The sequence below is a fragment of the Streptopelia decaocto genome (assembly GCF_964273445.1).
Source record: "Streptopelia decaocto genome assembly, chromosome: Z".
NCBI classification, from domain to species: Eukaryota; Metazoa; Chordata; class Aves; order Columbiformes; family Columbidae; genus Streptopelia; species Streptopelia decaocto.
The window spans coordinates 10146300-10168892 of NC_138657.1; the positions used below are offsets into that span (position 1 = coordinate 10146300).

The 22593-nt window shown below is 42.7% G+C and overlaps 1 protein-coding gene across 3 annotated transcripts in view; it reads left to right on the forward strand.

The window, feature by feature from the left end:
- The window catches only part of PALM2AKAP2 (PALM2 and AKAP2 fusion), a 267247-nt gene that overhangs the window by 35657 nt on the left and 208997 nt on the right, over nt 1-22593 (forward strand). For all 3 annotated transcript variants that reach the window (XM_082074261.1, XM_082074262.1, XM_082074263.1), the window contains exon 2: nt 10769-10849. In XM_082074261.1, coding sequence (XP_081930387.1) covers nt 10769-10849 — 81 coding nt within the window. The remainder of the gene's footprint in view (nt 1-10768; nt 10850-22593) is intronic.

Below are 22593 nucleotides of genomic sequence, written 5' to 3' on the forward strand. Positions count from 1 at the left end.
AGTTAATTAACTGGTTTTCTACAAAGTCTACTTAGCCTATAGAAAACTCCTTGTATATTTATATGAATGAAAACTTAGATCAAAATCTACTTAACATTCTTTAACCAAAATATATTTTTAAGAAAAATACAGGAAAAAAAAATAGTGTGCTAGCTGAAGACACTGGATTTTCCATCTACCTCAGACTGCAGTAGAACAAGGTCAGTGCTAGCAAGCTACACACATGGTCTTCGAGGTTAACTGTAGTAGACACTAGGTAATAAATTTCATCTGCCTGCCACTTATGACTGTTTTTAAGGGTTATCCAGAATAATGGATGAATCTGTCTGTTTCATGATTTATACTAATTATGTTCTTTGTATAGTCTTTTGAGTACTTCCCAGAAATAATTTATGCCATGGAGAAGTTGGTCCTGAGCTCTTACCCTTTTTCAGAGTTAATGTAAAAACTTGGAAGTTTTGGAAGAAATGCTGATGTGGAGTTAATAAGGTGTGGGAATCTGGCACTCATAGCACATCTGTTTGATTCACTGTTGCATCTCACAGGAAAGATACTCAAACTCCAATGACCCTGGTCACCAGTCAGCAGGTATTTATGAGCATGACACCCTTGAAGAAATTGTAAATGCATAGGAAATTGCAGCTTTATTCCTGTTAGTGAGGAAAGCAAAGTAGCACCTATGAGTCTCAGCCCATGTTCAGTTTCATTTCAGGCTTGGGAGGGAAAAAGGAAAGTCAACTAAACCTTCTCGTACTTCAAGGACTCATTACGGTGGTGTCCCATGGGTTGTGTTAGACCTGAAACACTGCTTCCTGTTACCTGGCAGCATTCAGTGAAAGGAGGATATTGCAGGTAAAATCTTGGTTGCATCAAGGTGGGGATGTTTGCCCCATTAAAGCGGGAATTTCCCCATGGGATATCGGGGGAACCATGTTTTCTCCTAAAAAAATTATCCTTCACCATCTGAATGAGACATTTTTCCATTGTGTCTCCTTTCAAAAATGCTAATGAGGGAGTTTTTCAAAAGGAAATTCCTTCCTGCATTCATCACTTTTCATTAAGAGCCGTTGTTCTGGGAGCAGTGCCATCCTTTTATTTGTTGTCTGAGATGCATGGTGATTTTAATTAAGCAGTCATTGTCTGTGCGCATCGTGGTGGTTGCATTCAGTGACCACGGAACTATAATTATAAGTATGCTGGGCAGCTGAAGCTTTGCTGCGAGCCCTTAGCAGATTGTTGTTTTCACCAGAGAAGAATCTTTCTCCTCTTGGACAACTTTGTCCTGCATAGCCTCAGGTATGACATTGGCAGCAGGCTTGTGGCAGTCATGGAATGTTCATACTCAGAAACCCTGAGTAGGACTTAATCCCACATTGCTCCACAAGGGTGAATTCCTCCTTTGGCATCCTAAACACACAGGATGACTGTTATGGATCTCTTACTTGAACCCTGAGTTGTGGGCAATGCACATGTGGATGCAGACCTACTCTATTTTCTTTAGCAGGCCAGCACAGGAGAAACCTGTCCTTTGACATCATGCAAAGGTAGCCTGAGTGTTAGATGAAATGGAGAAAATCCATTTTGCGAGTATATTTTCCCTTCCTGAGTAAGAATGGTAATTCTGCATGAAAGTTACAGAATCTGCAAAAGGGGCTGCAGAGCAGAAACGTTTGTTCCTTTACCAAGTTTGCTCCTTTACTGGTTGGTTACAGAGAGCTGTATCTCTTTCAGACCACCCTGTTCTTGTACCCAAGCAACTGATTTCTCTGACACTCACTACTAGAGAAAAGGGGTGCAAGGCTGCAGCGAAAGCAGGTGTATTCCTGGCCTGAGGGGATTTTCTTCCTTCACGCTTATAGTTCAGTGCTCCACAATTGATTCTGCCCTCCCATTGACAGGAGCCTGTTTGATATATGGGGCACAAAGCATTTTCCTAACTTCCAGGCTGTTCTGCTTACTTCCTCAATAGGGTTGTCCCCTGTGAACTAAGTCTATTTTGTGCTCAAAACCAACATGCTAAGGTATTTCTTGCATGCTCTGGCAAGCTGTCCATTTAATGGGAATCAACAATCTCCAGTTTAAACTGGTTTCACAAGAGAGGATTTGAAATCATTAACTGTTCACCTTGTCTCCAATCTCACCTGTTTCCTGCTGTGCATACAACTGTGGAAAGAGAAAGCATGAGGAAGAGAGCTAAACCCAGCCCTTATCTTTTAGGTGGGTTTCACCTGCTCACCTCAGGCATTTATCTGCTACACCTGTGTGACTGGGAACTCCTGTTGTTCATTCCTAAATATCCCATCTGCTTGTTGCTTTGAATGATGGTGTCACGGAGGCACCCCGAAGTTAGTTTAAGGGACAACAGGGTCCAAAACAACTCTTATTAAACCGGTGAGAAACAGGGTTTCAGCACTCCAAAAGTGACTTGAATACAGGTTTGGATATCAGTTGAGGAAAATTATTAAGGGCAGCAACTAATACAACAGGCAGTCCACAGAGTGCATGCACGTGGCTTCACCCAAAACAATGCCAGAGCCGTCCCTGAGTCCCGGAGAAGTACACACTTGCCTAAACACGGTGTGGATTATTTTAAAGAGATATACGTACTCGTAGTGAGTACGGGAAGTGTACACTCGCGATTCTGCGAGGGTTAATTTACTTACACGTGCAAATGTGCACGGAACATTACACATGCTTATGTGGAAGCATGGAAAGTTATGCGTGCAAATGTGCACGGGAGGAAAATACACCCGCGATTATGCGAGGATTAATTTTACACGTGCTCATATTGAGCACGGAAAGTTACACGTGCATATGTGCACGGAAAGTATAAATATACTCACAACCCTGCAAGAAGTTTTACTCACACCCGTGGCGGCGAGGCAAGCGGAGTCTTCATCCCGGGGAGGGGGGCTCTCAGCGGCAACATCTTGCTCGTGCTCCGAGAGACCCACAACAATGGGCAGAGTCTCGACGAGAGTCCTGTTTTTATACTGGCTGATCAGATCTGACTGTAGGCACTCTAGAAGCTTCTCTGCACCCCCACACTGTCTGTGGGTGTCCCTGAAGCCTCCAAACATCCCCCACACTGGCCGCAGGCGCCCAGTGGCTCCCTGGCGCCTCGGCACTCCCTTCTCCTAATGGCCCTGGCCAGGGTGCTCTGGGGCCAAACAAAAGAAGCTGTTGGCCTCAGGTAGCTGAGAGAGAGGGAGATATGCCTACTCCTTCCATACTGAAGAAGGGAGGGGGAGAGAGGGGGGGTTGCATTCTGCCACAGATGGAAATAGCTACAGCTCTGTCATAAGACACATGGCTATATGGAAGATACACAGAAAGCATTGCAGTGGCCTCTTGTACTCCTGCTGTCCCTGCATTCCACCTAGAGCTTTCCAATGTGCAATTTGCTTTGTTCTGACATGGAGAGGGTCCAGCAAGATGAGCCACCATGGTCCTAGGCACTTAGGACATTCAAAATCATGAATCTATGCTGTAGGTAATGAGCCTCCTGCAAAGGGAGACTGTAGGAGTGAAAAAGGATGGCAGTTTCTCAGATGCTTCATAGGAGCACAGGGTGCAGTTTCCTTAAGTTCGGAAGTTGGATTCCAGTATACCGACACAGGGAAATCGTCCCTGCCTCGTGTTTTAAGTGATACAAAGCTTAGCCAGCTGGCTACAGGTTTCGGGGGACTGGGGCAGAGGTGGTCTTACAGGAAAGCAAAGGAGCAAAGCCAATAGCTCACATTTATGTGGTGTTGATGGTGTCACTGCAGAGAAAAGTGGATCTCAGAAACAAGCTCTGGTTCTCCTGGGAGCAGAGTAAGAGAAGAGCTACAGGAGGAGTCATCTCCCACAATTTGAAACAACACATGTTTCTCAGTACTCAAAACAGGAGACCAGACAAGCCTCCAGCTTGCAATTACGGAGCTGTGTGGCTACCCCTAACAACAAGATTTTCACTGAGCACAGTCATGCCAGTGCATATGGTGATCTAGTTTGATACGCTTGACAGGATGGTAAGCTCCACCTTCTTGTACTGGCAGCAGGTAATGGAAGTGGGCATCGATGATAAAGGGAGAAAGCATCCTGCCACCAGCCTTTGACGTGTGTTTATTCTGCCGTAACAGTGACTCTGCTTTGGTTCTGCGTCCTGCCTCTTCTGGTGTTGTGATTTCCATTGTATGCACTTTTACAACAGCGGAAAACATTTGGAACTGCATTTTGCAAAGTGCTGTCAGTACTGGGCTGCATCATTGCAACTGGTAGGGATGGCTGCTGTCAGGAGAGTTTCACACTCTTCAAACACAACAGGAAAATAAAAGAATTGACCAGACAGGAATGAAGCAGGTGGGGGAAAGAGAAAAAAAAGGAAAAAACAACAATGAAAAAGGCTGGGGAAAATATCTTTTTAAAAAGGAAAAAAAAAAAAAAAAAAGGTGGGTGAATGTCTTAATATTTTCTTTCCTGTGAGCACAGGAAACACATTTACACATTTGGCTTCACTTCTGAAATCTGTGAAGTCGCTACAGTGAAGATGGTCATTTAAAGTACTACCCTGTGGAAATTTTAATTTTCCATGAAGACCAATTTCTTCAGATTATGCTAACTACAGGTTGAAACTGTTAGCAAAACCCAGGTGCTCCTTCTCCCCAAGAGTTATGGATGTCCCTGAACTGGCAACAGAAAAGTCAGGTGTCAGCAGCTCTTTTGCTTGTTTGTTTCTTCACTTGCTGCCCTTAAAATGTGTGAGCTTTAAATAAGTAGGGATTAATATCTGCCAACTGTGCAGAGTGGAGAAATTAATGTCTTGCTGAAGAAATTCATGTGATCCTCTGATGACAATTCTTTGTAACTGTTTTCCTTGCTTTAAAGCAGGCTATAATTTTCCTCCACCTGTACGATTTTAGGGTGCATTTGTTTTGCATTGACACGACAGGCAGGAGTTCACTCTTTTTCACCCGCTCCCCCATGTCCAGCTGGACACTTGCTTGGAATGCAGAGTGAAGCCAACAGGAAGCTTATTCACTGGAACTACCGGTGGTAACTCCTCCAGTGTCATGCTGCCCATCTCTTCAAACCTCACAAGTTGCCCATCAGGTTTGTTGAGCAGGGGATTTTTTTGGTTTTCCCGCCATGTTCTTCTGGATATCTGCACCATAAACCTCAGCCTGGTATCAGATCTGGGCATGTGTTTTCCCAGGGAGGTCGATTAAACAGTGTTTAGTTTCTGTGCTGCTCCATGGAGTGCTTTCTGCATGTCTGAGCTGGCTTTAAACCAAATAAATCACGTGCTTCTACCTGTGCAAGGGGAGCAGAGGGCTTTGCCAAGGCTTTACTGCCTGAAGGATTTACATGGCTTTAGACGTGCATGTTTCTCCGCAGACAGTTATGACTCTGTGAACTGAATAACCTTTGTATCACTTCCCTCACTGTGCAGGCAGATTTCTGAATGACAAAAATGATTTTGTAATGGAAAATTGAAGTCCTCTGTGACTGCAGTGTCACAGAAAAGCATTTTGGTGTAACTTGTTTTTTTCAAGGTCTCATGTTTGCCTTGGTGTTATTTTTTTTCTTGTTGGTTTGTGGTTGTTTGGGTTTTTTTGACTGGAATGGTTTGACAAGTCTAACACTAGATCGTGGGTATTTTGATCAAATGTAATGTGTGATTCAGGCAAAAATCCTGCACCCCTTCTCCCAGGAATGAAAAATCAGTGTTGTTAAGATGAACAGGAGGGAAGGAAGAGCATACAGAAACTTTGCAAACACCTCCAAACCCATCTGTGGTTGAGGGGCTTCCTAACTCAGAGGTATTGTCAGTTTGTCTGGCTGTACCCAGGCTCCCCGGGGACCCCCATCACCTTCTGGCTCAGCATCCTGAGACAGGGACTTCCACAGCAGAGCCGTGCCTTGGCTTCAAACCTGCCATATCTGCTTTCACTTGATGCCCCTTTTTTTTCTTACAGAGGAAGACAGAGTGAGCAGTAGACACTCTCTGGTTGTCTCCATGCCACCTCTCATGATTTTAAAGATCTCCATGTTGTCCTCCTGACACCTTCTGCTCTTCCAAGTCTCTTACCAATTATCTGATATATTTGGTTTTGTTTTTTAAAAACAGAAAAGGGGACACCTTTAGCGTTAAGCAGCAATTACTTCCTTTCTGAAATCAAGTTTCTTGAAAAAAGAAATAAAATGTATGCTTTCCATCTTGAACATCCGCAAGTGAAGGTCTGAGTACAATTCTCTTTTTTCATTGAACAGGTTTCAGGATGTGAGTAACCTTACCATTTGACCTATGTTCTTTTCCCATCATTTGAGTCTGTACACAAAAAAAAAAAAAAAAAAAAAAACCAAACAAACAAGTACTTTCGCTTATGTTTTCCTATTATTTTTAGTGAGGGAGGGATGTAATGTTTGAATCTTATTTTTCTCATTAATAACCCAAATATTCAGAGTGCCCTGGGTATACATCCTAAATGGTACTCCTCTACCATTTTGGAAAGGTAGCAGTCCACAACAAGTATCTCTATTCTTACAAAAGCAGCACACCTCAAATAGATACATACAAATCTTTTCAGTTAAGTGTAACACATTCACAGTAAAGCTGCCTTCAGGGCCCGTCTTCTCCACCTCTTTTCGAACTGGTTTCTGAGATTGCTTCATGTCCTGAAAAAATAAAAACCAACACTTGGTGTCTATGGAATTGCTTCAAAGAACCGGGTGTGCACATGTTCTGCATCCTAGTCATACCTCCTTCAAAAGGTGCAGGAACAGTACAAATCTGGTCATCTCACTCAAACACCCTCCTTGCTCCTGCCTCCCCGCTATGGCTGGAGATCTGCGTATCCTTGCCTGGGGAGGACATCAAGGTTGTCCTTGAGGGTCACTTCTTGGAGGTGATTAGTGTTAATTACTAGCTGGAGCAATGATGGATTACTCCCTGCATTGCAGAAAAGAAAGAGGACATACATTTCACTGACGCTGTCTGGAGTGAACCTGTTTAAAGCAAGCACTTTATTTTTGTCATGCCAGAACCCTTAGTAAATCAGTAACTTAACAAATGTACTTGGAAAAAAGGTATCTACATGAAGTTGAACAAAATAATGGGGAACATTTCCTTGCTTCAACACAGAAAAGTGCCTTAATGAATGTCCATGTGTAAGAATATGCTTTACATCCTGATGTTTTCAGTAAAATTTTGGATCAGGGGCCTGCTTAAGTGGGTGCTTGTTTCATCTACTGAATGTGTAAAATCCTTGACATTCTGATTTTGGTGAGATTTTTATCAGCCGGTTCAGTTTTCTACCACATTTTTTCAGAACACACCCATATAAAGCAGGAACGCATAGAGTCAACAACCTTCAGTGACTGGAAGAAACCTAAACTGAATGTGGTCTAGTGACCTGATGGTTAAACATCCTGATAGCTAATTACCAATGCTGTGACTCATGCAATATTCAGAGAAAAAGAAATACTTTTGCTGTCATACTCCTCAGCCATAGCTGTGATGCAAAATCAGAAGGCAGAGGCTGACTGAAAGCCAGTAAAATGGCAACGTGAGCAATATTCCAATTTAACTCCACAGAAGCCCACTAGTTATTAAGTAGTTCAAGTATTTTAGTGCCTTCTGTGTTGCTGCCTACAGGGAAAATACTCTAAGTGCTTTCCCTTTCTCACAAAGATAAGACATTTCCATCTATGTTTTATAAGGCTGTCTTGTCGCATCCATTATAAGGCATGACACAACAAGCCAGAGGAGGTATTGTCATGATTTCCATCATGTGTTTTAGCAAGAAGGTTTTTGTGAAGGGTAGAATGTGCATATATATATATATATGTGTGTGTGTATAAAAACATATGTATTTATAGACACACATAAAAATGTAGGTCAGTTACTGTGAAGACATAGGTGCCTTATACTGGCCTATGGACTCTCAGATGTGCGGTGTTAATGTCAGCACGTGTGAAATCCAAATATTCTCTCATCTGGCCAGCCTGACACAAACAGGGCAGAATTATCCATATTCTGAGAATATTAGGCTGTCAACTGGAACAGCTTTTAGAACTACTTTATTCTGGTGCATGGCTGACCAGATAGTTGAGGAAATAGCAAAGAACAAATTCTGTTTTTCAGTCTCCAAAGTACACTGTTAATATTGCAGAATGGAGAAAAAGGTAAGAGAGAGCCCTGGACAACATCAGGGTTTTTTGGCCCCTGAGCCATGCAATGTGCTGTTCCATTAAAAAATGCAAAGGAGAGATAAGAATTGGAAGAGTGATAGGATAGATGATCCATAGACTATTAATTTTATATAAAGACAGATTTTTAAAAGTACATGCATGAATTTTATATGTGTGTGCACACAAATGCAAACTTGTCCTCTGCATGCACAGAGAAATGAGATGTCACATTTTCTGCTGAAGACGGGCACCTTTTGTGACATTTTAGTTACCCAAAAAGCCAGTTATCCTATTCCAAAGCAACTTCAGCAGAATATTTTTCTTCAGCAGTAATATTCTTACGTTCTTCAGATAGTGAAGTGCGTTTGTACGTGTGTGTGTGTGTGTGTGTATGTAGATATAGATATATACAAACAATCAGCATGTAAGAGTGTTCAGTATATTACAGAACTGCTTGACAAATTCATCATTTGACTACATTGCCTGGTTTGGGTTGATTACTTCAGCCCTCCCATCACTGTTTTGATGGGTCACTCTTCAGTAGGGTGGTTCAGGCAGTTATCTAGCTCCATGTTTTGCTTTGTTTTGAGTGAGCCTGTCATTAAAAAAAAAAAATAAAATAAAAATCTTGATCTTCCCGATAAATGTAGTGCTTTCACTCAAAATTCCCTGGTTTGAAGTCCAATATAAACACAATTAATTTCTGCATAGGCAGCATCTAATCATATGCCCTTTGAAGATGAGGCATGAAGGTTTGAAATCCCTGGAAAAAGGAGGATTCCCAGAGCAGCAGTAGGGCACCTAGAAATGGGACAGAAATTACTTTGGGGACTTAAAGAATCCCCAAATGTCTTTAAGTCCAACCTTACAGCTACTGAAATATTTAAATAACAAAAACATTCTTTCGCCAGAAGGGAATAAAAACTGTTGTTCCCATAAAAACTGAGGCTCGTACACTTATTTGACTGCCTACATTTACTATTCAGTGTTTCTGTCTTGGCTGTAAAAATGAGAAAATATTTCCAGAAGAGGGAACTTGGTCCTGGCTGGGGATGGTGAGGAGAAATGCTCCTTGCAAGGTGCAGAAGACTGATGGAGGAAGTCTGGGCAGTCCTTGTGAACAACAGGTTGACTATGATTCAGCAATGTGGCCTTGTGCCCAAGAAGGCTGATGGTATTCTGGGGTGCATTGAGAAGAGTGTGACCAGCAGGTCGAGAGAAGTTGTTCCTCCCCTGCTACTTTGCCCTGGTGAGGCCACATGTGGAGTACTGGCCTCCACAGTTTAAGAAGGACAAGGAATTATTGAACGGATTCCAGCAGCGGGCTGTGAAGATGATCAGGGGCCCAGAGCATCTTTCTTATAAGGAGAGACTGAGACAGCTGGGTCTGTTCAGCCTGGAAAAGGCTGAGAGGGGATGCTGATATTGATGCTGATGAATATCTCAAGGGTGGATGTCAGGAGGATGGGACCAGATTCCTTTCTGTGGTGCCCAATGACAGGATAAGTGGCAACGGTCACAGATTGAAACATAGGAGGTTCCATCTAAATGTGAGGAGAAACTTCTTTACTTTGAGGGTGCCAGAGCCCTGGAACAGGCTGCCCAGAGAGGTTGTGGAGTCTCCTTCTCTGGAGACATTCAAACCCACCTGGACACATTCCTGTGTGATCTGCTCTGGTGAACCTGCTGTAGCAGGTTGGTTGGACTGGATGATCTCCAGAGGCCCCTTCCAACCCAAACCATTCTGTGATTCTGTGAAAACAGTGGATCCTTCGTAAGAGGAAGGTGTAGCACAGGAGAAAAACAGGTTATTCTCCTCTTGGAACATCTGAGAGAACCTGCTGCCTGCTGAAGGAAGCAGCCTGGGCCCGAATAAGTGGCCACATTCATGATCATGACCATGGAAACCCTCTGCTGTGGAAATGTCTGTGCTGTCCTTGGTGCCACTTGGTCAGCCGAGCTTCTAGGAGCTGGTAAGAACCAGCTGCTAGTCTGTGCTGGTGGCTTGAATTTTAAGCAAAACCAGCTGGGGGTTGTCTGTCCCATATGCTTTGCAGGTAAACCGCATGCAGTCTGGCTGAAACACCTTCTCCCCATGGAGCCCAGGGAAAGCTTTACCACCAGCCTCACTGGGGAAAAATACTCTCTGCAGCCTGGCTCCCTTCCTCCGTGATGCCACCCACATCTTTCATGTCGCCCTTACTGTCACACAATTACACCACCAATCCGTGTTTTTTGCCCCAGCATCTCAAACACAAAAGCACATCTTTGTCCCTTTAACTTCTCTCTCTGCTGTTATGCCTGTTTTCTCCCCTCCTCTGGGACTGTGCACTCTGTTGCTGCTCCGGCTGCCGAGAGCAGGCGAGGAGAATTTCTCCTGCTGGCGAAGCGACCGGCTCATCTGGGGCTGGTGTCTTCCCAGGACGCTGCTGTTTGCATACCAGCAGGCAGAGGAGCAGGTGAAATGGGACTGGTGACATCTGTATAGATGTGTTCAACTGCTTGCATGCTCTTACAAATCCGCTACCCTTAAAGCCTCCGTTTTTTCTGATGAGATCTCTCTCTCTCTCTCTCTTTCAAATTATTTTCCAAGGAGAAAAGGAAAAGGCAGACAGAAATAGAAGGCAAGAGACAACAGCTTGAGGACCAGATACTTCAACTGCAGCATTTCAAGGTAAGGGACTGATGCCAGAAATGATGGATTGACTAAATCTGTTCATTATTAGACATGCAGATCACACGTCTGAAAGCTGGGAAGAGCCCACTCCGACATGAAGCAGCTTTCACTGCCGGAGCCTATCTCTTGCAGTGATCGTGTCCTGTCTGCTTTTAATTCTGTATGCTTCATGCACAGGACCATGTTGCAGAAACGGCTTAGGAGCATGGAATTGGGAGGGTGTGAGCGCCAGCAGCACAGTGGTGCTGGTATTATTAAACACTGTTATTTCTTAACATAATGATAAGATACCAGTCGCAGTGGATTGGGTGTGCACTGCATGGCTTCAGTGAGCACTTTCTGCCTGCAGAGCTGCGTTGGATTTTTCTGGTGCCTGTCATTAGGTTTTCTCTGTGTGCCTGTGTGTTGCAGACAGGGTGTTAGTTAGCATGCGTGTGTGTGTGTGTGTGTGTGTGTGTGTGTGTGTGTAAAGCTTTAATTGTAGGATGAAGTTATTAGGCATACGCAGCATAATAAAATGGGCATGTATGCACATGTAGGGAGGGTGTTGATGCATATGTGTGTGTCTACATGGAGAAGTGCCTTGATATTTAACAGGGTGATGAGCAACCCCAGTCTCTGTTGGACTCCATGGCAGCTGCAGATAGCATCATTTGAAAGCCATCCTGATTATTTCTATTATTTATTTTTCTTGTCATTAGGAGAGTTTGTCTTTACATTTGTGCATAGCAAAGAGAAGGACAAAAACATACATGTGATCTTTTTGCAACCAGTGCACATTTGTGGGTCAAACCTTATAAGATTAACTCAGTAGAGGAGCCTAAGGAATTTCAGTGAATAAAACGTATCTGAAAAAGATGGTCAGGACTGGACAATTTGTCCTTGCAGCAAGTGAGCTGGGCTGTGTTTTTAAAAATAAGACACTGAGGTTGCTTGTGCAATAGTATGTGTGTGTGTGTGAGCAGTGCACCTGCGTGGGGAGATGGAGCTCAGAATATCTTCTCTGCCCACGCATGCACTTGGAGACCAGACTTGCAGTTACGGTACAGACAGAATCCTTCTCTTGCCTCTCCAAGCCCCAGCCATCATGTTCTGTAAATTATTCCTCATTTTCTAGTAAACATGATGCAGTTAAGCCCAGGTAATTGATTGCAACCTACAAAAATGCTCCATCGGTTCGCCGTAAATTTGTAGATGTCACACATTGTCTTTGTTGTTATCAGTCAACGATGTGATTGCATTTCTGTGGGGCAACAGGAGTTGCCATTTCGTTCAGGCTGCCATTGGCGGCAGGCAAGGGAGAATTTCTTCCGACAACTGTGGGTTGATGCAGCAGGGCAGTAAGATGCCTCTGCAGTGCCTTCATGATGCTTGCTTTTTATCATGTTAACTGTTTCCAAGCTAACTGAATTATGCTTTTTCATTACATTCTTTAAGCAGAGCCTTTTGTAAAGCTAGTTCTAGCAGGTCTCTACTTCATCTGATTTATTTTGATATAGCTGTTGCTAAACTGAATTTTATCATCATCCATAGGGAGAAGTAAAACTTTTCAGGGTGGTGCAGTGAGTTCAGCCCCTCAGCTGGTGTAATTGTTGCTGCACAGATTTCTTGAGTGACATACATGAAAATTAACTATTTCCCTTTATTATTTAGCTCACAGCCTGGAGCAAGGGCAGTAACCACACAGGAAGCTGAGGGGACACCAGGGCACAGAAACTTAAAATGGCAGCTTTCTCAGTTAAAAGTACAGCCAGACCTATGGTCTGTAATGCTGGGTGTGAGGATGGGCATCAAGATGTGATAGGAGTTTCTCTGCCTCTCCATTCAGTGGCATCACTTGTCATCAGAGGAGAAGTGTGTTGTTTCTGCTGGGGTGGTCACAATGACTGATGCTCCAGGAGCTGCCTGTACCACCAAACAACTGTCTGCTGGGACACCTGGATGAGGTGCTAGCAGAGGTCTATCTGGGACTGCAGAGTTCATCCTCATTGCTGATGGGCCCCTCCTAAACAGCAGGAGGTCTCATGCTAAAAAAAAAAAAAAAAAAAAAGGAAAAAAAAAAGAAAATAGAGCCGCTGGCTGAGGACATTTCTCTTTTCGTGCTTTGTTCAGTGTTCTGGTTGCTTAGTGGGTGCTGACAAAAATGGTATTTGGCCTGCCAGGCTGCTTTGTTAATTTGAAAAACCGTGTATCCGCCCCTCATCTCCCCCTCACTTCACCCTGGTTTCTCTGAGCCTCTAAGCCTCTACAAGTCTGCTATGAATGTAGTCCTTCAGTCTTATATGGCTCCCCAGCCCAAAAGAAGTGCATCCATTTTCCTTTGGAAGTGCTAAAGTAGAACATAGTTCATTTCCTGAGTTATGTGGATTCCAAGTAATTCTGTGCAAGACCTAAATCCAGGTCAAAAGACCAGGCTTGCCTAGGAAGTCCATGTTTTTATTCAAAGAGCTGTGAGGTTGTTGATGTCAGTGGATAATGTAAGGACTTCGTAACAGTGCTCATTAAAATCTGCTGTGGAGAAAACTTTGAAAATTATATCTGGGTTAATCCTATGTCTGCAGTATCTGGGTTGATACCACAAGCGTTACAGCTTGAGTTCACCCGAACGCATTTGTGCCAGGATTCAATGGGTTTGGTTCATTTCTGAGCAATGCCAGAGTAATTTTCTTTTTAAAATACACTGTGTAAAATAGCATGTTTTGTTACCTAATAAAGGTTCTGGAAGCTACAGGGGTTCTGTTAATTTCAGACAATTTTATTCACATAGGAAAAATATCTAATAGAAATAGCTTATTGCAAATGTTTATGCTGGATTACCTACAGTTTTCAGGTTGCTGATGCCAATTAGACCCCTGGCAAAATGACTTAATTCTGCTACCAATTTGTTGATTTTTCCCTTGTTGCATACCTGGCTGAAAATGAAGGAACAGCAGCCACTGCCCTGTTGTTTTAGGCAGAAATGCCCAGTGAACACTAGAGTTAGTCAATGTCAGTGTTGAATGCGGACAAGGATTTGGAAACACATTTTGCAAAGGCTCCTGAGAAAGAAACCAATGGTTTCATGGCTGAGGACAGCGGGACAAAAACGTGTTTCAGCTGTTAATGGTATGTGTGAGCTTCTGAGCTAATCAAGTGAAACCCTCCAAGTGTGAAAGTCTGGATTGGTAGAGTATCTGGAGTAGTCTAGTCTCTAAAATCCGAATCCCGATTTTGCTGACAGTGAAACCCGTGTCACCTCTTCTGTGAACTGAAGGAGGGACACTGGTGGGATGGAGCATCCATGTGGTATTTCAGGGCCTTCGGGGAACCCCATTGAAGGAAGGAGGTGTGTTTGTCTGCATTGCAATCAGATGCTTCATTGGAAATGCCCTTGGTGTTGGAAAAGGTATAAAGCTGTTCTGAAGCCCCGTTTTTGAGCCTGAACATGCAGTTTTGCTCTAATAAGAGGCAATTTATAACAGCTCTCCTTACCTTCCACCTGCTTTAATGTTTAATACCAAAATAATCCTTCTTTTTTTGCATAACAGAAGATGTGTTTTGTTTTGTTTTATACAGTAGATAGAGTTTAATCTTCATGTTTTGCCAGTTCATTGGCCATGCTCTTACAAGCAGGGCTTGCCATTTCCATGGGAACAGCAGTTGTCACCAGCTTCTACAGTTTTAAATCAGAAAAGCAGGCAAAATTCACCTTATGCAAATACTACATTGTCTGCAGTATCCATCAATATGATGTGGTTTCTTGAGGAAGACAATAATTTATTTTGGTTGATTAGTTGCACTGGAGGCATAACCTACAAGTAACAGCTGCTTTTACGAACTTGTTCAGCTAGGCAGCAGTTGGGTGTGCCTGTTTTAATGGAGATGTTTGCTATTTCAAATTAACTATAGGGTAGAAGTGTTTCTTCCAAGATCTGGCTGTGTCTGTAGTTAGTTCAACAGAAGTTCTATAATTGTTTACTGTAGCTCTGTTTGGTGTCGGCTGGAAATAAACAGCATAAAACCTCCTAATTGAATGAAAAATTACTTCTCTGCCGTTACTTAAACTATTACAATAAATGCATTTACCACAGTAATTTTATTTCTGGAGTGATATAAATATTAGGGACCTATTTCTGTTAATACCTGCTTCTTAAAGACTGCAGTTCATGAACACTATCCATAACATAATTACGCCTTTACTTTGAAGGAAGGGAAAGGAAATATTTTTATGTTACAGAGATTTTATTAGGGTATGGTTTTAGCTGAAAATATCTTAGTTATAAATAAATTTTAGTTTTATTACTCCACAGTTATATTGCCATGCTCAATTTATACTGGTCTTAAAATAACAGCTGTGAGAGAACATAAATAGATCTATCTATCCATATATCTATATATTTGCAATTGTGGAAAAACAGAGATAGATTTTGTGAATGAAGGAATCTGTTTATTCCTTTATGTTGAATTCCTTTATGATTTCCAAGTAAATTAACCCTTAAACTGAATGATGACTCAGTCAAGCACACAAAAAATGTTTGATGTCATGAACAGTCTCAATTCCCTACATGGTCAGTGCAATACCCCCCAAAACCTATTCTCATTAAAAGTCAAGCACTCTTTTTGGTCTATCGTGTCTTCTACGATAGTCCCAGGCTCACCGTCTGGTTTTAATGTACTGGAGAGCAATTCAACCCTGCAAGACTGTAAAGTCCTGCCATCTCCATTTCCCAACCACAGTTCTGAGACATGGAGATGTTAAGTACTAATTTGGAAAGAAATTTCAATTTCCAGAGCATAGGGAGCCCCTGTTCTTTACTTTCTGTGCATTAGCATCTTTGGGCTGATGCTCACCTTACCCTGGGAAGCCCGCCTCTTGTAGGAATTTAAGCTGTGAGAGGCTCTCTGCCTCTCTGTTAACCTGTTTTATGATCCAGAAGAGAAACTAAGATTTGTCAGGCCAGAAAGGGCGTGTGAGAGGGAATAGGACTGCACTGCCTAAGCATTTAGGGCACTAATTCTTTCTGATTTGTACAAAACCTTAGGATATCTTTGCTGGGAGTTAGTGTTTGGAAGGGAGGGATTTCAACAATCCTCATACATTTTCAAGTAATCAGAAAACAAAATATCTGTCTCCAGCTAAAATCTTTCAGCCATAGTATAATATTTTCTCCAGGCCAGCTACACTGACTACCCCAAAGGGAAGAAAGCTTTAGTCCTTTAACTCATGTCTCTTATCTGCTTGCATGTCATTCCCATGCAACTGAATATATGGTAATTATTCTGGTATAATCTCTCTGCCAGAATTTTTTTATTCAGAAAAGGTCTTGTTGTGTGAGTTGTACTTCAAACTGGTTGTCTTGGGTTGACCATGTAAGTGCCCCCACTCAGGCAGGACTTCCTTGAAACCCATCAAAACTGGTGATCACATTTCCATTGGTAATAAGGTCCTTTGAGCATATCACTGCCACTCTGGCAGTTTTCGTTTTAGCCAGACTGCGTCAAAGTAGCTCGAGGATGTTTACATCTCACTTCAGCCCCAGCCTCGCCTAATGGCTTGATAGGTACTCAAAAATGAATTCACATGACCTGAATCCAGCTTTGTGAACAATGAATCCGAGAACTTTTAAGACGAGAAAAGAAAGAAATCTCTGAAAAATAGCTTTTCTTTTTGTCTCTTTTGACTGATGTGTGTATGTAGGAAGGAGTGATGAACTGAAGCTGAGGACAGACTGAATGTAGCAAGGAAATTATTCTTTCAGAAGATAATAGTAAGAGCAACTGTGGCTGTGTAGTAATGATGATAACTTGCAAAACCTATTTGTTTTGGGCAGAGAGGTTTGCCTATTTTCAAAATCTCAGATTGTTAACTGTTCCAAAAAGAGCAGTTGGGTTTTTGGGGGGAGTTGTTTGGTTGGTTGGTTTTGGTTGGTTGGTTTTATTGTTTGTTTGTTTTCTCTCAAAACCACGCTTTACTAATTTTGAAAACATGGAGTAAGTACTCATGGGGAAAAGCAAATCATACTTAAATTTATGGCTTCAGGAAGTAAAAGTGTGATCAAACTCTTGCCATGTGTCTTATCTGTAAAAGAAGGTCTTATTCAATTTTTCAGTCCAACCACACAAAGCACAGAAACTTCAACTAGCTTGAAACTATTTCTTACTCCAGCTCTAAAATGCCTTGGGAAACAGAGATGTTCACACAGAGTCATTGAGTAATTTATGTGTGAGGGGACCCTGGGGGCCTCCTCCTGCCCTCACCAAGACCAACAGGTTGCTTCCATGCCCAGACTCAGTCCCACTACATTTGGACTCTTGCCCAGGATGGAGATCCCACGGCCTCCCTGGGAAACCTTCTCCCGGGCCAGGCCACCATCATGAGGACCACGTGTGCTGTCATTGCAGCATCATCCCCCTTTGCAGGCCGTGTCCTCACACTGCCAGTGTGTGCCTGCTGGGACAGCCTGGTCCCCTCATCCCTCCTCTTGCTCCTGGAGCAGCCACTGGCAGTTATTTTTTTGTTTATTCTTGTTATGATTTTTATTCTCACCACAAGTGAAAAGCCAAATAATTCACCAGAGCCATCATTATCATCCTGCCATGAAGAAGTCTGAAATCTTAAACAGGCTTCCAAAAGAGAGATACTGAAAAATAAACCCCAGCTCTCCACCTTAGTATCAGCATGATTGTTTTGACCTGTTACTTCAAGTAGAACTTCCTGGTATCCTGTGTGTCTAGAAAATACATGTAGAAAAGAGCCTATATTTGAGTTATTTTTGATTGTATTGTTGGGTTTTGTCTCAATGTTATCTCAAGTGTTTAAAGAATATTAGAAACTCTTACCATATATCAGGCCATACCTATGCTCCACTCCAGCAAAATTAGTCTGTACAGCCCAGGGCTTTGTGGCTGCTGACTGATCTGAGCAAGACAGACAAAACTTCATGTCTTCTCTCACGGAGTCTTGACAATGTCTCTTGCTATGATGGGTTTCCTTGCAGCTAAAAGGTCTTGGGGTTTATTTCTTCTTCTTCATCTTTGTATGAAAACAACTGTCTACTTAGTTTACAAAGTTAAATAAAATATGGGACCTGAACAATTTAAAAGCAACGCACACAAAATATTTACACTGGTGATCTTGCTAATGGATGGGAAGCTTGCTCTCAGGATGTAAAACAATCGGCACTTTTTTCCCTCAAATAATTCCTAATTGGGCCTCTATCTGTACAGCTGTGATTTCTGTTCCTGAGAGTTTTTAAACAGACAAAGCATGAGACCTTCATGGAGCTATAGCTATCGTCACACTCGTCCCTCAGGTACCTTGCCGTGGATGTGCCTTTCCCCAGCATCTGCAGCTCTAGTTGCACGCAGCTTATGCTGCAGCCGTGCTCTCGCATCCCCTCACCTTACCACAGAGGCACCCGGCTGAGATCTAGCCCTTCCCAAGTGAATGCAAATCACACCAGCTACCTTAGTCTTCCCTCACCCATTTCTGTGGTCACATTGCACCATTTAACATGTTCCTGTCTGCTCTGTTACTCTGTCGAACATGTGCTTTGAGAAAAAGCAGTGACTGAGTACGTAAATACTCAGGGGAGCTGAAGGGCTGTCAAACATACCAACTACAGCAAACAAACAAGGGAGAAAGATTATCTCTAAAAAGCCTTTTGGCTGCCGTTATTCCAGGTTGTGCTTATTGTAACAGTGGCTATCATTTATTTTTATTTATTTGCATTACTTACTAATTATTTACTCATCTCCCCACATGCACCTCCTTTGCACCCTCAGTCCGGTGCTTCACTGGTGCTGTACCAAACCTCTGCCACCCCAGGAGCTGCAGGGAAAGAGGAGACAGGGTCCTCAGGGATGAGCAGGACACCAGTCCCTTGGGTGAGCAGATTGCCTTGGAGGTACCCAAAAACTTTTGAGCAGCTCTGAAACAATACTTGAGGAGCAGTGATCAGGTCAGGAGCCCGTTGTAGTAAGGGTTTTATGAGAAGGGAAAACTCAGGCAAGTGATATGGTGACCTATACCTGTGTGGCTGAGAAGAAACTTTGGAAGTTTCTTCAGCCATCACTCTCCTATGCCTAGTGACAAAAGGTTGTCAATTACAGTGGGAATGTCTTAACATGCAAGAAAAAGATTAGTTAATGTGTTTTAATGTTCTGTGTGATGAATGCACATTAACCAACTGCTGCAAAATGTTTACAACTCTCAGTCTAAATGTATGGGTCTCAAAAAATTTTTAAGACATCACTTCCTCTAAGATATTTTTAAGAAATGTTTTGTTCATTTCTTGAACAAAGAATAACAACAAACTTGCAGCTCTACAGGATAATATTTAATCATCTCTATAAACATGCTATTTGGTCTTGGACTGCCTAAGTTCCACCAGCTAACGTACTTTTTTTTTGTTCAACTGTACATATGTTAGCTATGACATTGTGACTGAAGTAAGACTACAATCAAGCTGCAAGTTTTTCAGCATGACTTAATTCCCTAATCTGGGCAATGCTTGAGTCAATATCTGTGTATCACGCAGACATGCTCCTTAGGCTAGAACAAGTGCCTTAGATGACTGGAAAGGCAACAGAAAGTTCCGCTAAGCAAATCCAGATCACACCAGCAAGCTGGAAATGCCTCCTTGTTCTGCTGTAGGGACAGTCCATGCTGTACAAAGCCGCATCCATCTTGCAGCAGAGTAAAACATTTTGTGTTTGCTGAGGACCACGCCTCTTCTTTGTTTTGCAAGCAGACTCTCTTGCACTGGAACCCCACATAGGCAAACTCTGCATCAGTCTGGGCAAAGAGCTGGACTGTTTTGTTCACCTACTGGAAAATTAAAAACTACAGCATCATGCGGGAATACATTTTGAGGAGCTGCTTATTTCGAGATGGACCTGCCTGTCATACTGCTTATGCCTACAGCCCTTCTCTGCTTTAGCGTATTTATTCAGAGATGGTTAAGGGAATCTAACGTTAATATGCCTGTTCACACTATAACCATGCAAAAAAAAAAAATCATTTCTGTTTTTTGAAAGGCAAAGGATTTTGAAAGGCCTGCTGGCAAATGAACAAATCTTTCTGTGGTCTCGATACACGTCCCAGTAACCTCTTTGCTAATGCTGGCAATTGTGCTGTGCACCAGCAGGTCAGACCCAGACCTGCTGGGCAACCTGCACTAGCTGGGTTAGGTCCAGCTGGATAGCAGAGGAAGCTGCCTAAAAATATAACAAGTAAGAGATGTAGTGCTGGGAGTGGCCATGGGAACAAGGCAGAAAAGAAAACGTAGGAATCCCAGAGGAGTTTTAGCAGTGGTCATTCCTGCACTTGTGCTCCTTGCAAACTCAGTTTTATGATAAAACCCAGGCAGATCCTCAGGAGCATGCACAGGGAGGGCAGGCTCTGCTACTCTCTCTGTTGTAGCTGGTCCGCTGCCCTACAAAGCTGCAGTCCCTGGTCAGGGGATTCCAGGTAGCTGCTGAACAGCAAAGCCAAGCTCAAAGCTGCTTCTAGAGCTCCAGATCTGCCTGGAAAATTCAGCCTTTTTTATCAAGGGAGTTTTCTGAAATGCAAGAAGCAAATCTGAAATGCAACCTGTTACGCTGACATCCTAATGGGAGTGTTCAAGGAGTGTTCTGACCCTACTGCTGCCAGGTGAAGTAAGAGGTTTATTGCACTCTCTTAGCAAGGCATGGGATAGTTATATGCAGGTTTGAGAATATGAAGAACCAGTGTCCTTTGTTCAGCTTTTTTTCCAGGACAGAAATTCTGAATGCATGTAGGGAGTAAATAATTTCATAATAAAAAGTAATTCCAGCTTTAAATCGTTAATGTCTGGTGGTCTTCAAGACTCAAAACCTGAAGACTTGGCAAATCTTCAATTTGGCATAGATTTCAGTGAAAGTGCCTTTGATGCAGCACTACTGATTTCAGTGGAATTACACCAGGCATCATTATTGCCCATTTTGCATGGCACAAAAGAGCATCATTACCCGGAATGGTCAACATCCAGTAGTGTTTCTCAAAAGCAGGCACACTTTACTGGAGGAGGCCACTTTGCATCAGCTTCTGACCTTTGTTTCTCCTCAGGATTATCAGCTTTCTTGAAAATTATTCAGCTGCCAGAGAAGTGCTGCATTTAACAAGCACGGCTCTTAAGGAGAAACAGTACTGGTTGCCCCTCTAACCACTTGTAAATACAAGAAAAAAACCCAAAACTGCTTGATGAAACTACCTCAAAAGGTAGCAGCACAGCAAGAACTGGCTTTTCTATTGTCATAAAGAGTCAAATGGAAAAACTGGCAAGTGCATCTGGGCCTCAGGTTAAGACACTAGCACACTTCATGTGGGACTGGAAATGTGTTATTCTTTATGAGCAATGTTTATGGAATTAGGTCCGAAATCAGCAAGACTGGTGGGCAGAACTAATCACCTTTCACAAGCAGGGACTCCAGAGGTGGCATGTAATGGGCATAGTGGTATATTAAAATGGTGCTAAAAAGATTTACTTACTGCAATAAAATGTTCCCTAATACCTAAACTTCTGAAGCAACATTAAAACAAAATGCAACATTGAAAGTAAAGATTTTCTTCAATACAGCATTAATTCTACTATACACATTTGAGGGACTATGCATTATTTCCTTGCTAGCACTACATGTAAACAACTTAAAGCCCTTGGGCTTTACTGTCCTGAAGCACGAAACTGGAATAAATAGCGCATAAGGAAGCTGTGTACCACATTTATGGCCATTACTGTGTCTGCTGTATTCAAACATCTGGCATGATTTCTTTTGGTCCTGTTCAACATCTGTTCACTTTTTTTTGTTCTCACCATGATCCGCTCACAGAATCATGACCTGGATTTTTCCCGTTTTTGCATGGTGCAGAAGTCACTCTGCTTTCCTTTCACATTTGAACAAAACAGACGTGGAGCTGCCAGTTATCTCTGCCATCTCACTTATGTGCAGAGAAACCAAATCACCTGAGAGAAGCAGTGACCTAGAGCATTGCAAGCTCGGTGCCCTTTCCACTTCAGTATCCAAGAGCCTTTTTAATGACATGATCTAATTCCTGCTGAAGGATTTAGCCCCGAAGAAATTGTACTATTGCAGTAAATGAAGGAATACTTATATCAAACTGCACATAGCATAGCTGGTTTTATACGAGTGGTGTCTTCTGAATGTACAGCATATTCACATTCCAGTATCAGAATGAGCAGTACAAGTGCCTGTATTGTTAAAATAGCATATTTGGACACTCTTGGAGCCTTCTATCATTTTGACAATGTCTAATCATACAGCAGAACTTTGGTGCATAAGGAAGCTCCAAGATGCAGTAGAGAGTTAAACCTCGTAACAGACAATGAAGGAGGAGCAATGCTGAAATACTAGCTTGTGGCCATTTTAATCACAGACTGTAAATTAAAACAAATGCAGAACACTGTTAAGCAGGCGTAACTCACACAGCTAGTGTTTTTCGAGCTCCATCCTCATGCAAGCACTCTCCTTTTAGCAGATTTGAGAAACAACTCCTGTTCTTCCTGGGATAAGATTCTGCAAGATTTTTTTTTTTTTTCTAGAAGCGTAACCTAATTTTCGTAGCTATGGAGGACAGATGGCAACGAACAGCCTTTTGTTTCCAAGCCACATCTGTCTCTGGTTTACAATGGGCTGGACTGCCTCGATGCTAGCTGCCTCACCAGACCGTCTCATCCCCGGGAGCTGTGCCCAAGCACCCACCATAGCTCTGCCACCACCTC